At 51.8% G+C, this 16,089-nt stretch overlaps 5 protein-coding genes across 5 annotated transcripts; 4 read left to right on the top strand and 1 right to left on the bottom strand.

The window, feature by feature from the left end:
• Nucleotides 1–131: 131 nt before the first annotated feature.
• On the top strand, nt 132–1,542 carry HMPREF1120_07952 (uncharacterized protein; the record flags this gene model as incomplete). Its single annotated transcript, XM_009162189.1, has 4 exons — nt 132–324; nt 378–459; nt 521–690; nt 761–1,542. The coding sequence occupies 4 exons, from the start codon at nt 132–134 to the stop codon at nt 1,540–1,542; spliced, it is 1,227 nt and encodes a 408-aa protein (XP_009160437.1).
• Nucleotides 1,543–2,299: 757 nt separating this feature from the next.
• HMPREF1120_07951 (uncharacterized protein) lies at nt 2,300–3,817 on the top strand (the record flags this gene model as incomplete). The annotated part of the gene is made up of 1 exon (XM_009162188.1): nt 2,300–3,817. The coding sequence occupies one exon, from the start codon at nt 2,300–2,302 to the stop codon at nt 3,815–3,817; it is 1,518 nt and encodes a 505-aa protein (XP_009160436.1).
• A 1,330-nt stretch (nt 3,818–5,147) lies between these two features.
• HMPREF1120_07950 (phosphatidylserine decarboxylase) lies at nt 5,148–6,675 on the top strand (the record flags this gene model as incomplete). Its single annotated transcript, XM_009162187.1, has 2 exons — nt 5,148–5,385; nt 5,828–6,675. The coding sequence occupies 2 exons, from the start codon at nt 5,148–5,150 to the stop codon at nt 6,673–6,675; spliced, it is 1,086 nt and encodes a 361-aa protein (XP_009160435.1).
• A 572-nt stretch (nt 6,676–7,247) lies between these two features.
• Nucleotides 7,248–14,261, bottom strand: HMPREF1120_07948 (uncharacterized protein). Its single transcript, XM_009162185.1, has 5 exons — nt 13,104–14,261; nt 12,688–13,053; nt 11,931–12,636; nt 8,910–11,831; nt 7,248–8,860 (listed from the first exon to the last, which is right to left on the bottom strand). Exon 5 carries the CDS (start codon nt 8,379–8,381, stop codon nt 7,761–7,763), a length of 621 nt encoding a protein of 206 aa, XP_009160433.1. The 5' UTR covers nt 8,382–8,860; nt 8,910–11,831; nt 11,931–12,636; nt 12,688–13,053; nt 13,104–14,261; the 3' UTR covers nt 7,248–7,760.
• On the top strand, nt 11,920–12,895 carry HMPREF1120_07949 (uncharacterized protein). Its single transcript, XM_009162186.1, has one exon. It carries the CDS (start codon nt 11,981–11,983, stop codon nt 12,362–12,364), a length of 384 nt encoding a protein of 127 aa, XP_009160434.1. The 5' UTR covers nt 11,920–11,980; the 3' UTR covers nt 12,365–12,895.
• Nucleotides 14,262–16,089: the final 1,828 nt, after the last annotated feature.

Below are 16,089 nucleotides of genomic sequence, written 5' to 3'. Positions count from 1 at the left end.
CTTGATCGTCCCGACCGTTTTATATCCCGTCCTTGAAGCTCTGCTGGAGTCGCATCACTTCCCCAGCGCCTGGAGGGTGGCCTCAAACCAGGACTGATCAGATAGGCACAGCTCAGGACAGCACTCCTGCCATGGTCCGCCTTCTGCCTGCGTGGCCGCACTGGTATCAGAAGCCTTCTTATCGCGATCCCAAGACCTTTACGCAGACGACCAACGCGGCGATCGAGGATGGCCATGGATCCAGAGCGCCTTCGATCTCGTCGCAATCCGACGCGGCCATTCCCCAAGACTTGTCCCTGGATCGTGTCCTGAGCAACAAAACTTGTAAGTGTTTCGAGATGATTGTTAGAGATCAATGCTGACTGCTTATGCTACAGGCAGCCCTTTGTCCTTGTATGACTTCTACATGTATCTCAAGCATATCGAGTTGTCGCCTGAGAATTTGGAATTCTACATGTGGTGAGTATTGATGCTCTCCTCAAATGGTCGATTTCCAGATGTCTAACCTGCTGCTGCACAGGTATCGCGATTATGAAGCCCGCTATCAACAGAAGAGAGAAGGTAGCCGACCAGAGGCAGACACGCCGCTGCTGAAGCAGCCTTCGAACGAAAAGGACAATGTCTACGCGACATGGACTGGTATCTCGTCCGGGAAGGATTCCGACCTCGAACGTAATAGTCAAGAAAACGGTAAGTACTGCTCTCCCCTTACGCTTGTCACCAGTTGCCAGCTCTTCCGCAATGCTGACCTACCCTCCAGAATTCCTGCGCTACATTGAAGGACTGATGCCATCGGCCGAACTCAGCATGTGGAAACGTTGCCGTCCGTTCTGGTCGCGGCCATCGGAATCGTCCGAAACGACGTTGGGCAACTACTCGAACAGCGAAGAGCTGCAACAAGTGGCCGAACTGTTTCTTGTCCCCGGGTCACCCAAGGAACTCAATCTCCCATCGAGCATGCGGGCACGCGCCCTTGCCGGGCTGCAGCAATCCGACTCGCCGCAGACGCTTGCCCCGATCGCAGACCACGTGTACTACCTGCTCAAGAACTGCTCGCATCGCAACTTTATCCGCCTGGGTGTCAAAAACGGCACCTTCGAAACGCTCTGTATGGTTACGGTCGCCGGCGTCCTCTTGGTCAGTGTGGGATTGTTGACAATGCTCTTGTTGGCCTTTGCATCGCCTTCCATCCACCACTCGAACCGATGGCGCGGGTTGGCCGCGGCGCCCTTTTGGTGGCTTGGGTTTTCCTTCCTGCTCGCTGGATGGCGCGGCTCGTGTTTTCTTTTGCTGTTGTTTTCCCGTCGCCAGGAACTGCCCTGGGAGCGCGTCGACAGCATGGAAAAAGGCGGCACTCCGAAACGTCCGAATGCTCTGATGCGCTTCGTCAAGAAGATGATGCTGTTTGAGCGCAAGATCCGCGTCAAGGACCAAGGGTTGCGGGTGTTGCAGCGAACCATCGTCGTTCAAAGCATGGTCGCGGCGTTGCTGGTGACAGTCGTGCTGGAGGCGGTTTTTCTCTGCCTGCCTATTTGGAAGTGATTTGAATCTCCCTTTGCTTGTGGTTATGTTCATATACCCTCCGTAGCCTTGCCTTGGGTTGTACCTTATTTTCTTTGCGCATACTGATGACGGCCTCTTGTGTCCATGGCTACTAGTACCTATGACTGCTAGTTTAATGATGATTGAATGATGGAAAAGGAAAGAGATATCCTCCGCGCCATGAACTGCAGATAAATTGAAGATCGAAAACTAGTCCTAGTTGGATTTGTTCTTCAATGCCGGCAGTTGAGCGATCAGTTCTGTCTAGTACCACCTTGTCTTCGAGCTTTGCCCGCCTCACTGCAGTCGACTTAATGTTCCTTGCAGACTAGCAATACTGTACACCTTTTGCAGGAAGAGAAACAGTGTCTGGGAGAAATATCGCTGTTCCATGTACATTGTACCTACATGGAGATAGGTGTATACCTGGGTAGATACATACTTGACCCTTTTCTAGAGGACGGGCCGGGATTCGCTCGGCACACTGGCATCATGATGTGCAACGTCAGTGGCTTTGTTTAGTTACAACAACTCCATCACGATCAACAAACATATCATCAATTATCATTAGTAGTAGTATTACTTCCACGCGAAACTTGAACGTGGACATTCTCCGTCGAACCACCTCTATTGTTTACACCCTTCCAACCCGGAGCTGCTGTACCTATTTATTCTTATCTAGACGCATAACACTGCAACTGAGCACGAACCAAAAGAAACATGGCACGGTGAAAGGAAAGCTTAAAGGACAAACTGAATGCTGAAAAGACTCCTACGGGCCGTACCGCCAGGTCGGTGTCGGTCTGCCGCATGTTCAAGTTTGGGAGCGTATTTTCGAGTGCCACTGGGATTGCCTGGCACGATTGTATCGATACGGCCACAGTCACCACGAATTCCACAGGCATGCATCCAATTACCACCTGTTAGGACTGCTGCAGCTGCAACCAGGGATCTAGGCAATCGATTCAGGCGCGTCAGATACTTTTCTTCTCAACGACCCAGCAGACCACAACCAGGCACGGCCACAGTCGACCACACCGAAAGATTCAAGGACAAGGAACCCGACGAGCACGATGAAGACGGGGACGAACACGGCCAGGACCCAAGCGAGCCCCCGGCAGCGATCGCCATCACGCCTGGCAACGGGTCGTCCGCGACCAACGACATCAAGATTTCGTGCATCTATTTCTCCAAAGACGATCCTCAAACATCGCACGAGACGGAACTCACCAAGACGCAGATCGCGGAGCAATTCGATCTCCGGTACCGCGATCTGCGGGACATTGATTTGCGATCGGAGGCGGTGACGAGAATCCTGGTGCGACCGGCCACGATCCTCGTGCAGTTTTTCGACCTGTGCATTATTATTCAGGCGGACGAGGCGTTGTTGGTGACCGGGATTTCTAAGGGGTCGAAGAATGGCAAGAATGGCGGCAACAACAACAACAACTATCCCCACGGCAGCACGCGCGGTACAAGTACCAATAATGGATCTGCTCCATCGAGTAAACCACCAGCCGGCCACGTGGTTCTCGAACAAGACTTCAAATCCCGCATGGTCGGACTCAACCAGGACGAAGCGTCCAACGCATCAGCTTTGCCATTCGAGTTGCGCGCCGTCGAAGCCGCGCTGGTAGCCGTTCTATCGACGCTGCGGGAGGAGCTGATCTCGGCACGCTACGAGGCCGAACACAGCGCGCGAGAGCTGCGACTGGAATCTGGCCTCGCGTTCGTCGGGCTAGACCTGCTGTTCGAGCGGTCACGGCGGCTCGGGCAGATTGAGCAAAAGGCCCGACTGGTGCGCGAGACGATCCGCGAAGTGCTCGATTCCGACGAGGACCTTGCGGCAATGTACCTGACCGACACGGCGCGGGGCCACCCGCATCCGGTCAGCGACCACCAGGAGGCCGAGTACATGCTGGAAGCGTACCATAAGGCCGCGGACACACTGGTCGAGTCCGCGGCGGGGGCGATCGCCGTGATTCGAAAGAAGGAAAATACTTTCCGCTCTGCTTTGGCTGTCCAGCGCAATCAGATCATGTTTCTCGAGGCCAGGATTGCGATTCATACTCTTGGTCTGGCTGCGGGCACCTTGGTCGCGGGTCTGTTTGGGATGAATCTCATTAATTATGCCGAGGAGAATCCCCTGGGGTTTCCTGTCGTTACGACGATTTGTTGTGTCTTGAGTGCTTTGTTTTCCATCTATGGCGCCCGCAAGCTGAGAAGGATTCAAACTCTCAAAGAGATTCAGGGGTATAAACAGGGCGAGCGGTGAAGTACTGCCAGTACTGTCTGACAGTGACTAAAGACGGTTTGATGGAAAGGACACTGGGATGTGTGCGCAACTACTACTGGTGATATAGCTGGTGATTCTGAGCCCTCAAAGGGCTGGCCCGAGAGTCAATCAGTTGGCTCGCGCCTGTCAGCACACAGATTCAATCGTGTCGCTACTGTGCCATGGAACCAAGTGCCAGTGCCCATACGAGATGCACTGCTCGAGTGTGTCCTGTCAAAGAGCCATATCCGTCGGCACACATCATTCCAGTGGCCAATTACAGCACCAGTTGGGATTACTTCCCCCTTTTCGTCTACCACCAACTATCTGGGGATTTGGCTCGTCGTCGCCACATGGTTGGTCTTTCTCCCTGAGCTGCACGTCCATCTAGCCGCTCGGACATGGCCTGGTCGAGTCTGTTTGAAGATGGAGGATTAAGGCAGACAAAATGCCTTACACGCATTGATTGGCAACAATATCAAACGGACAACAAATCACTTTGCAAAGCAACAAGAGCATTTAGGAGTTATTTCCTCAGGCGATGCACTGCCCGGGGTGAAACATTCCATTGGGTCATAAAAGACATTCATGGTCAGCATGAAGCAGGAGTCTTAGATGAATGACCAGTCTCAACAATCGCGCGCCTCTGGAAATATACATGCTTCTCGCAAGGGAGTCGCATCGACTTTCACTCTAAGTTGAACATCTTAGTACCTTTGGTTCTATCAGCCGAGCGCACCGCTAGAACAACTTGAACTGTACTGCTGAAGTTTCAAACGAACAACTTGAAGGGTCTGCACCGTACCTACTAGTACCTCTGCTTCAATTGTAGAGTCGTGGTACTGTATGAAGTCATCCCAGATGAACACCTGGTACCGTAGCCAATTATCTCAACAGGTTGATTGCAGCCAATCATCTGCACGACTGCCTAATCCAGAAGATATGACGTCGATGGCATCGTGAACGACTTGCGAATCTTGTTTCTTTCACTCACTGCCGCTGAGAGAAGAGCCTCCCATCCCCCTGTTCCGGTAAAGCCTCGTCCAAGGATGCTGTCCATATCGCCGTCGCATCGCACGATCATCGACACCGGTTCAGGCTCATGATCAGCTTCTTCTGCAGCCCGACTGTCACACTGGCATTGATTGTGGCCAACTTGCATATGGGTTCTTCTTGATTCTTTTTCTTCCACTCTGAATTCCATTTTTATTCCTTCTAATATCCCAGCTACTACAGTAGTTCCTGGTCGTTGGTCTCTGCTGCTTTGACATTTTTAAATTTCAGGGGCACTACCTGACAAAGCATATCATATCCATCAGTCTCCGTCATCATGTATCTCTTGGACCTGATCCACCAAGCCATCGACTACTGCCTCACGCAGGTGAAACTCGTGCAGAACCGCGAAATCGGATGGCAAACATTGGACCGGAAGACGGGCCAACTCAAGCGCGAGCAGCAGCCCATTCTGAAAAAGCTGAAGCTGTTGATCCTGTTCAGTCGTCTGGTCGAGTGGGTGGATGTGACTAAGGCCATGAGGCTGTGGATTCATGATAAGACGATTAGGGAAGGTAAGTATGGCAGTTCGCCTTTTGATCCTGAACAGCCGGGTGTTTGCAGCCACTGTATGGGTTATACTGTACCTCTTCATTGAGGTGACTAGTCAGGCTGGCTTCTTACCACGTCTCTCTGCCCCGGGCCCTTCGTGACCGCGTTGGCCTTGTCACATAGCATAATTCCGGGGAGTGTGGGCAAGCTCATGGATTTTATACAGTTTCTGGCTATGAACTCGGTTGGAGGACCACTGCAATCATGATTCTTTTCACTTTCTGGCTTTTTGCTTCCATTGGCCTCGTTGGACCCTATCTGCCACGCACGGTTTAAATCTACATTACTTTACCCTGAGTCGATCAAAGTATAACAAGACTACGAACCTCAGTCATACTCGCACAAGAAATACAGTACTATGATCTATCCAAACTAACAACACCGCTCATTCTTTTCTTTCCACAGGCAAAGTCGAAGGCACGCACGCCTCAGCATCCCGAATCAAACCCTTCGTCGACTTCTACCACATCAACATGAACGACTTCGAGCCATCCGACATCTCCGCCTATGGGTCTTTTGAAGAATTCTTCGTCCGCCGCCACAAACCCGGCAGCCGACCCATCTTCGCGCCCGACGACCCCACCAAGGCCGTCGTGGTGGCCGATTCCCGCGTCGTCGTGTACCCGACCGTCAGTGACACGAAACGACTATGGATCAAAGGACACCACTTTACCATAGCCAATCTGATTGGCGAAACAGACAACAACCCCAACTTGTCAACCTCCTCTGGCTCCGCGACAGACTCAGTCCCAGGCTCGGCCTCCAGCCTCGCATCCTACTGGTCCGACGGCGCAGTAGCCAGTTTCCGCCTCAGTCCCCAAGACTACCACCGGTACCACTCGCCCGTGCGCGGCAGGGTGGACTGGTTCAAACAGATCCCGGGGGAATACTACCAAGTCGACCCTTTGTGTCTCCAAAGCGACGTGGACATTTTGACCGCCAATGCCCGCTGCTGTATCTGTCTCGACACCGAAGAGTTCGGCAAAGTGCTGTTTGTGGCCATTGGCGCCACCAACGTCGGCACTGTTGATATTCATGAAAAATGTCGCACTGTCGGCAGCAAAATCGAAAAGGGCGACGAGGTCGGTCTTTTCCAGTTTGGTGGGTCGAGCATTATTGTTGCGTTTGAAAAGGGGCGTATTGAGTTTGATAAGGATCTGCTTGAGTTGAGCCGCCAAAAAATCATGGTGGATGTCGAGGTCGGTATGAGTTTGGGTGCTGCCACTGCACGGCAGCCAGCACAGCCAGCTTGAGCATCCTATGGAGCAAGAGAAGTAGGTACTAGTTGCCAGAAAAAGGTGGTTTGGTTTGTTTTGTTTTGACCCGTGATATCTGGTATCAGGCGCAGCAGGATGCGATATTTATTATTTGCTTGCCAGCATCAGGCTCACAACGTCGGCTATGTAAATATGTCGGTTTCATGGAGCTGGAAACTCTGTGGCTACTTACTGTAGGTGGTATCTAAGACTACAGTAGCTCTCAGCATCGAAAATATACACATCCAGTACTTACATAGGTCTGTCTGTACATATTATATGAATATTCATAGCTACTATACTGTGGAACCGGCTGGCCAGCCCCTTCCTTTCAGGGATGAAATGTCGATAGCCTAAACGAACCATTCGAAACCACGTCCATCTTACCTACCTTTCAGTGCAGTGCGTACCTTACCTAGGTAGGTGAGAAAGGAGCAGACGAATGCCCCGCTCGTCCCCGTCATCTTTCTCCTCCCAAGTGATATATTGTCGAAATACTCTACCCACCTTTTGTACATATATCGTCAAAGATAAATGTGGACTGAACCGTTGTGTCAACAATGTAGAGTCTCAGTGTACATTGGGAGTCACTAGTACCTAGGTATTCTATCCAGGAGAGTTTCGGTACTATTTACATATCTGAGTAGATAGGTAGGTAGGTATTCAATACCCAGTCAGTTGGTTTACATGTCAACAGATCCATTTGCGTAGCGATGGGCAAGATATGATATGCATGGCGATGCTCCAGCAGAACTGGGCTCCATCAAACTTGAGGCCGACCGCACCGCCCGTCAGTATTGGCTACTGTAGATGGGATCACTACCTAGGTACCCTAGTCCCCGAAGAACAGGTGTATCATCTGAAACAAAACGAAAGAACTGCCTCCTGTCCGCGGCCACGGTTGAGTTGGCCTTTGCAACCATCTGTGGAACCAGCCATGAGCCATGTGCCATGTGCCGGTGTCATATGGTACTGACTCCTGTCCCTGTCCGATCCACGCTTGACGATTATCAAGACATGGCCATGGGCCATGGCCATTGCCATTTGGGTGTGATATATGGATGTGTGACCTGACTGAATGATTATGTCGTGATAAAATGTGCTTTGCTCGCCTTCATCTCGGATCGGTTGTTGGATATGTTGTATGACGGGCAGGAAAAGCATGAAGCTGATGTTAGAACACATGACGTATGACATCTAGCAATCAGCTCGCATGGAGCCTTAGTTGACTGACCCACAGCTATGCAAGGTCGAAAAGATCGAGATTCAAGTAGTCGAACGAGGTGCTCGACCATGGTCCATGGCCCGATGCGGCAAAAAGTGGTAATCTCATTGGCTAGCCGGCAGGGACAGCAAACGGGGCCACCTAGAGAGTGGAAAAAGAAGGAAAAGGACAAGAGTGATGCGTGTTTGTGGAACATGCCTGATCCTCCTGAGATTTCCATAAAGGGATTGGGGTTGATCGACGATCTGCTTGAAATTTGGACTTTTGAATGCTGGAGTTTGCTTGGTTGACGGAAAGCCAGTCTCCTTTCTCCCATTGGCTTGGGACGCTGTACATGGTGAAAAGACAGCCCAAAGCGGACAAGACCAAGGTTCAGAGAGGAAATGCCATCCATACAAGCATTGGAACAGAAACAAATAGGGAAACAAAGTTTGTGTCCTCTCCTCTGGGTACCATGGTTCATGCAGGCATGATGCATCTTTCCTTGCCACGCTCATGACAGGCACATGGGGCTTGTATCTCTCAGCAAGGAGTATTGCGTTGTAGTTATTTCAGAGTAGCAATCATGTGCAACCAGCCACTCTCAATCAAGCATAATGTGACAGGTGCGGTGTTACAAAGATTCTGGGGCATGCAGAGCGACACGCCTGTGCGAGGTTGTGGGATATGACATGTTGATTTTGGTCTCTGAATGGCATTTCGTCCGTGTGGTCATCAATGAAATCCTTCAACTTCCAAGCGAATGGCATGGCAACTATTTGCCAAAGAAGAAAATTCCGCAGACTCCCGTCCCAGTTTTGAGAGCCTGTCATCCCAGCAGGTTTGCGCCCTTTCTCAAACTCTGCTGGATTCAAAGCTTAGGCCCTTGAGTAGCTTTGTCTTCAATTGCTTTCGGAACCCCGGAACTGCCAGCAGAAGATGTTGGAGTGTTGCTATCGAATTGGGCTCCAACTTGAGCTGGTGTCGTTGAGTAAAGGGACGCGTCACAGTCATTCAGTGAACGTACCTAAGTCAATCCTGGGTGCATTTTCGAGGGGTTGGTCAGCAGCCCCGGCGGCCCCCTGCCCTGTGTTTCGTGGCATCGCTGGCTTTCTTGTGCTGGTCCTTGACTCATGGCTTGATGGAACGTATAATCCCATCCTGAATAAGAAGTAGGAGGTTCAAGCCCGGCGGCAATACCTTGTAGTGCAGGACAAACAGAGAGGTTTAGTCAGCAGCGGTGTTTGATGATAGGGGTTCAATAACTGCAGAATCCACTGGGTAGTCGAACAACGACTGAGTAGGGACGAGACACGCCGACATTTATACTAGTACGAAGCGTTAGAGACTTGAGCCAATGGTCTCCAGAGCATCATATGACTTTCGTCGTATGGTCCTTTTGGTCAGGGGCTAGAACAGGACAGACCAGGAGATCTTGATTTCTTTTCATGTCGGTGAGGCGGTGACGCCGGCAGAGTCGCCAGATCTGGCTGGACCCATGTATGTTGACGAATACTCGATGCAGAGGACCAGTCTGCGACGTGGGAGCTCGCTATCGGCCAGTATCCAGGATCCTGGCTATAAACTGCGGTTGCAAGAACAACCAACAAAGACCCATGTAGGGCGATGCCAACGCCTGACAAATCTACCATTCCACCTCCTCCAAGTTTTGCCCATTTCCAGAAACAGAATCACGAGAAGTGTGAAGATCTGCCTCTCATAGGCCTCGAAAGGGCAAAGCGGGCCTTTCAAGTTGACCTGATATTGGTTAGAGAGCAGATGTAGTTGTACCCTGTGCATACAATGTGTCAATGTCCCTATACCTGCAGGCTAACCCATGTCCACCTGCAGAGTACAGCAGGAGTGCCAAATCATCAGACACGGCAACAGCATCAGACCATATGCCGAGTAAGTGCAGTCTCTGAACGGCTGTTGCTACTTTTTCCTGCCATTGTTGTGGAACCGGCCATAGCCAATACCGAGCGCCGTCTTTTGCTAGGCACCTAGGGGTGATGGAGCTTCCATGATGGTTAGGTGAGGTAAACAGACCAGCAGCTAAGCCGATCGAGGAGACGACCCTAGGAGCACTGTAAAGAGGAAGAGAGTGGGTGGCTGTATGCCATTGGGAGACTGGGCGTTGCTGCCAGGACTCCAACTCTACCTTGTGGAATGTGGATACCTAGAGTAGCGGTAGGGTCACCTCGACTTGGGACCTGGCAAGACCTAAAGCTCGAACATAGTTATCGAGCCTTACCTAATGAGCAAGTATAGGCGTAATCCGTACTTCCCCGAGAGCACAAGTCCCACGTAGTTAGGTGCACCGTATGGACAAAGAAAGAGTAGGCTGAAATTCCCTGTGCGACGACATGCATCGGGGAAAAGGTTATAGGCCTCCGGGCCGTGGTCGTTGGTGTGAACCTGGCTGCCCATGCAATTACTCCACGGTGTCAGGCTGCTCGTCAAGGGTCACAGCCCGTTCGAGGCGATGATTTTGTGAGATCTTACCCCAAGCACGATCCAACCTCACCAAGAGCAGCTGCGAGCCAGTAGCGCCTCCATATGAACCATGTTTAATAGCCTGGTACGATACCAAGCTGTTGGCGCTCTTACTGGGATTGGAACCTCTCGGAGTTTCCCCAAGAACTTGGTAATCCGCTCAGCCGACTATGGTGACGCTATTTTCTGCAAAATGCGAAAAGTACACCGTGCCTATAAGCGAGCAACAGGGTGAACTCTGAGATTGTCTTGGAAAGGTGCCGAAGAAACGGTGTAAACCACGTTTGAGCTGAGTGTGACAGCCTAATGGCCGTTTGTCAGTTCGTGGCAGGTTCTTCATGGAGCAGCATCAATATGACCCCACGCAAGGCCATCATGGATCTATTCCTGCCGGCTGCGCAGGTTTTCTTCTGGTAGGACAGAAAGAAAAAAGTTGCGGCTGTCCTTGACTGAGCCATGATAATCATTCCCAGGGGTTTGAGAAGCGGAGTGTAGTTGTCCCGTGTTGAGTCGAAGTGTCATGATCATGCGGGCAAGAGCATAGGTCAAATTCCGTTGAGAGTGGTGAGGTGCTTGCGGGGATCTGAATAGGCCGTCGGTGACAGCGGTTGACCTTGTAGTAGAATCGGACAAGGATCTTTCAGCTAGTGTACAATTTGGAGCGCAAAAATCCCATCTGTGAGATGAGAGAGGCTTCTGCAAGGATATGGCCCATGCTGGACAACACCAGAATCAGGTCGAATTCTTGTCTCTTCCAGTATGAGTCAGGCTAATCAGGCGATCGTACCGATCGAAGGTGTGACAACAAGCGGTGTATTTGAGTAGTTTTCTTGAAACGTGAGGCTTTTGGAGGTACTCGTCTTCTTGTCACGCCGACCCCAGGGCCGCATAGGTGACGGCCCACTTTGTAGGCGGCCTGGTTGGGAATTGCCCTTCATTCCTATATTGACCAACTGCTGTACTACGTGGAGCCAACCACAGGTTGACGTAGCGCTCCAACTATTCGATCGTCAGACATCAGAGGCAGCAGCGAAGATGGCCGTGGTACTAGACTGGGAGTCGATCATAGCGGTAAAAAAGCACGGAGGAGGCGAATATCGTGAACTGCCCATGTCACCGGTTTGGTAGCCCCGACAGTGGTCCGGTTGGATCAAACGGACTGACGGAAAAAAGATTGCTCGTGGATGGCATGTACTTCCACATACTAGGAGTAGTAGGCGAGTGACCGCAGCAGAGCAACGCAGGAGACACTGCGTACCGTACGCTTCCACCTACTGTCACTGGAGAGAGTTGACTGGGGGAGCTTGCGTACACAAGAACTTGAAGGATCCGGATGCACAGCCTGAGCTGATGCGTTGGTAGACAAGACGCGCTAAGTTGCGCGGCGTAGAAATAGCGTCCTTAGTACATGTTCTTATTGGTTTCCGCTGTTGGCTAACGTACTAGTCGCATGCTAGTACAAATTGGAGTTGGCGTTAAATGGCGAAGACAAAGGACGATCTCAAGGGTCCCCAGCAGCCTTTTGAGGCTCCGCGACCCCCCGTGAACTCACCTGCTTCTCCTCCTCGATCGTCTTCCCAATGACGCTCGCCTCGCCATCTCATGCATAATCCTACCGGCGCCAGCTGGCTCAGTAAACGCAGACAAAAACAGGGATCACTTGAGCATTGCCAATTCGGCGGTGAGGGCGACGGTGTGGCCTCTGAACCGACGAACGAGTGTTCGTGGCCACAGAGGGCCCCCGCGACCAATCGCCATCCCTTCGACGCCGTCATTTTGGCCCTATCGCTAGGAATGAGGATCCGTTGGTTCCAGCTCCACTCATTTCGCGGCCTATCCTATAGCCAAAGTAAATTTCAACTGCATGCAAAAAACCCTGCTGTCAACGACATGGTTGGGAATCAATGGAGGAGAGGAAGAACAAGAAAGAAAGGAAACACGTGCCATTGCCTGAACAGTGTTGAGCCAGTTGAGGCAGAGCGGTGAGCAATAAATTGGTATACGTGCAAAGCCATTGAGATACTCGGTGAGATGTCTTGTCTCGATGAGAATAGGAACACGCCTTGACTTTCTGTTCGGCCCGTACCGCGATAAGGCAGCCTATCCAGATCTGCTCTTACTTTACTCTATAGCCCGGCATGCAGGTGCAGGCATGTGCAGGGGGATCTGTGTCTGCACGCATGACTGATCCTCAAGAACCCTTCCCCCACGAATTCTTTGGAAGCCTCAATCCATAGTGAACTGTGCCCCGATGTGAGCTGCACGTTATTAGCCTGCGGTGATACTCTTGCATGGTGTTGTATACTTACCGAGGAGTTCCAAGTCTCGAGCCCGGCTCCGGGCTTGGTCAATATCACCTGCTTCGTGGCCGATGGCCAAGATTGCGTTCGAACCGACCGTTTCCATGTCGCTGGGCACGGCTGGACCTGACACAGTCAGGGCGTTGGCAAGAATTAAAAGCAGCCGTGCTTCTCTTGCCTCGCACAGCCAGGACCGGGGGGGTCCATAACACAATGCACCCATAAAGTCATCGTGTCGCAGGAATCGGCAGAGGATGAGGAATCTTCCGAGCGCACAAGAGTGAATGTGTCTCGAATATCTGCTGACATGGGAACGCGTGCTCCGAGACCCACGCTCTCTTCGAGAAGGCATCATGGGCAGTTGCCGGGGGAAGTCTGCAGAGAGTCAGGAATATATCGGTCGCTCTTAGAAGCGGTTGACTGACAGACGTGGCTCTATTGGGACTGATTGCAATCACTTGGGCCAACATAGTATTGTAGCTTTTGGGGGCTTGTGGGTGAGATGAGACCGCGTAATATACATCTCATTGAGCAGTCGAAAGAGCCCTCCCCGAGACTTCGCAAGGACGCCCAGAAGGAGCGGTGAAGCTTGCCAGACGCGTCCTCAAGAATGCCTGGATTGAAAAGTGGTCTCCTGAACGGACGAGATGGTGCCCAACGGCGTGGGATCCCAACGAACGAGCACCTCGCGAACCCGTACAGCCAGGCTGATAGCTGCGTGGCTGCGGCGGACTTTGTACTTGCATAATTGGCATGAACGACACTCGTGCCAACCAGGTGTAGGAACGCTGCAATAGCAACGGTTGACATCTCGGTTCATCCGGTTTCAGGCAGCATGACAGACATGGGACCTAAACGGAATGGGAGGAGCAACAGGCTGAGCCAAGTCGGCATCCTTAGCTTGGTCCAGCAAACTCAGTGGCATCTGGGGGCGAAGCTACTGCATGACAAAACCTTCAATAGGAGGAACACCCACTCGAAAGTGCGCCCCTAACTTCAAGGACGGTGGAGACCAGGACCACGTAGGCGCCCTTTGCATGAATTTCACAAGTAAGGGCACAGCGCAAGCTGACATACCTGAGTCATTCCATCGACAGACCGAGGGGCCAGACCACTGCCGGAGAAGGAGACGAGAGTACCTTGAGCCAGGACACCTGGTCGGGGCAAAAGGCAGAAAAATTAGTCGTGGTAGGCGACTTTGGCTACGTACAGCCAAAGATTGAGAATAAGAACGAGACTCGGGGTTGTCCTCCCCTTGCGCACTAGTTTGGTCAGTTCGTTCTCCTCCTCAGATAGTCATCGGCTTAACCATCCCACCCATAGAAGTGTATCCGGCGCCGGTGCCCTCACTGTAGTCCAGGGCAATCGTCAGCACTCCGGACCGTCGTTCTTAATAGCCAGGGAGCCTATATTTGCAAGTGCTCAGTAGCTGTACAACTTCGATCACGCGAGATCCGGTGTCGCCTCATGAGCCAGTGATACCCAGGGTTCCCCTGTTAGGCTGAGCTTTTTGCTAGAGCGATGCGTCCACATCGCCCGTATTTCCTGCATGCCAGGAGGCTTGTACAACGAACAGTACGTGCGCAGACTTTGGCGAGTCCATGTCCACGTCAGAGACTATCATCAATCGAGTCTTAGAGTTTGCCCGTTTTACGAGGAATCAATGGCTGATTGACAACCTTCTGATTGGCATGCCGGCGCCAACCTCGAGCAGCTGAGGGAGGGCGGCCACTTAAGGGGCCCACAGGGGCGCTTAGGAAAAGTTGTTAGGTCTTGCCCAGATTCTCCCAACCCTTGTTAAGTGGGCAGGATGAGCTGCAGCCCCTGGACTTAGGACGATGTGCATGAGCCACGGCCGTCCAGGGTAGAGGTTAGCATTCCTGCTGGAGTCTTCTGCTGGCAGAAGATCCAGCCCAATGTCCATCTGATGTTCAAGTTGATCACTTCTTTAGGGTGGGTTTCAAGAAACAGCAACACCAGAGAGTGCAAGTGGGACCGCGTCTCATGAAGTGCTCCCTGAGGATGCAGTGCCCATGCCGTCAGTCTACCAGACAAGTTCACAGCACAAGGCTTGAGTTTGCTTCTCGCCTCAACGTGCATTTCAGAGTGGATTCTCACCAGCTGTTCTTTTTGGCAAGCTGCATGACTTGTTTATTGCTTCAGCGCCAGAGTAATTCAGCTTTTGGTGAGGCATTTGGTTGACTAGAACTCACCGTCATCCAACCTTTGGTTTGCTATTGCACTCTGAGCAACCTCAACATCTTTGAAGACGGAACAGAGAGCTGAGAGGGACCTGTGCTGTGGGTACCAGCGGCACGGCCCACAGGCCTGCCATAAAGCCACTGCAGCTTGTGGTACAATTAGGTCAAGGCAGGCCATCCGACTAATAACTCGATAAGACAAGAGCGAGGTAAAGTGGATGCATTTCTCCGCCATGACAAGGAAGTCGAGCACCTTCTGGCCGGCTTATAGACACCATTGTTGACCTAACACAGCATGGCCCGCTGGAGATATCATTGAAAAGCAAAGCGCGATAACACAGCGCGCAGTCGAACTCGATCTGGGGAACGGATATATTGCTTAACAGCCGTACCAATGCTGTCGAGAGCTTCACAGACAGCCTGTTCTTAGGATACATGACGTAAGGCTAGAAACATGGAGCTTGCCTAGTGTTTGTGAGTCTGACCTCCCCACTTTGAGCGAGTAGAATCATGACAGAATTGGGTCCCCTGAAGTGAACTTGGCTAGAGATGCAGGGAGCTGCACAGGAAGGCAGCGGTCCACGTTCGCATGGGTGTGCAAGCCTTGGAATATCACCAGGCATGGTAGCGCCTATTGATTGTCGCCCACGGTGTGATGCGCCCTGAAGGTTATGTTCGACATGGCTACCCGAATCAATGGGTATTTTCACCAACATTTTTTTTAGCTGGCCTGGTATGACCTGATGCTTGAACAAGTTCAAGCAAAGTTTCACCCACCGTCTCGACAACACAGCGATTCAGGGGTCTAGACCGTCTGGTCCTTTTTCCCCTCTCTTCTGAAATACTGTACCGTGGCGAATACTGCTGAAGTGACGGAACATTGCTTGTCTTCCCGGCACCATGTCAGACCATGGACTTGAGGCTGAGCTAGGCACTGTTCTGTCTTACAGTGCAACAGACTCAGTGCTCTGTAGTAACCGCAATATCGTGCTACAGGACGAGGTCAGCTCAATCGGTTGATAACAAAACCAACAAATCTCAAAGTACAGGTTCAAATGCATCATGAGCCATACCATAGGCGCACAAGAGGGATCCGACCATTGCAAAATGCAAGCAACGGCCGCCCCAGCGATTCCATTGCCACCCTAATGCATGCAGTGCTGGCTTCTCATCATGGGGCTAGATTTCATCTTAATATGTGCCTGAGAAT

The sequence above is a fragment of the Exophiala dermatitidis genome, assembly GCF_000230625.1.
Source record: "Exophiala dermatitidis NIH/UT8656 unplaced genomic scaffold supercont1.7, whole genome shotgun sequence".
NCBI lineage: Eukaryota > Fungi > Ascomycota > Eurotiomycetes > Chaetothyriales > Herpotrichiellaceae > Exophiala > Exophiala dermatitidis.
This window is presented reverse-complemented; position numbering and strand designations above follow the sequence as displayed.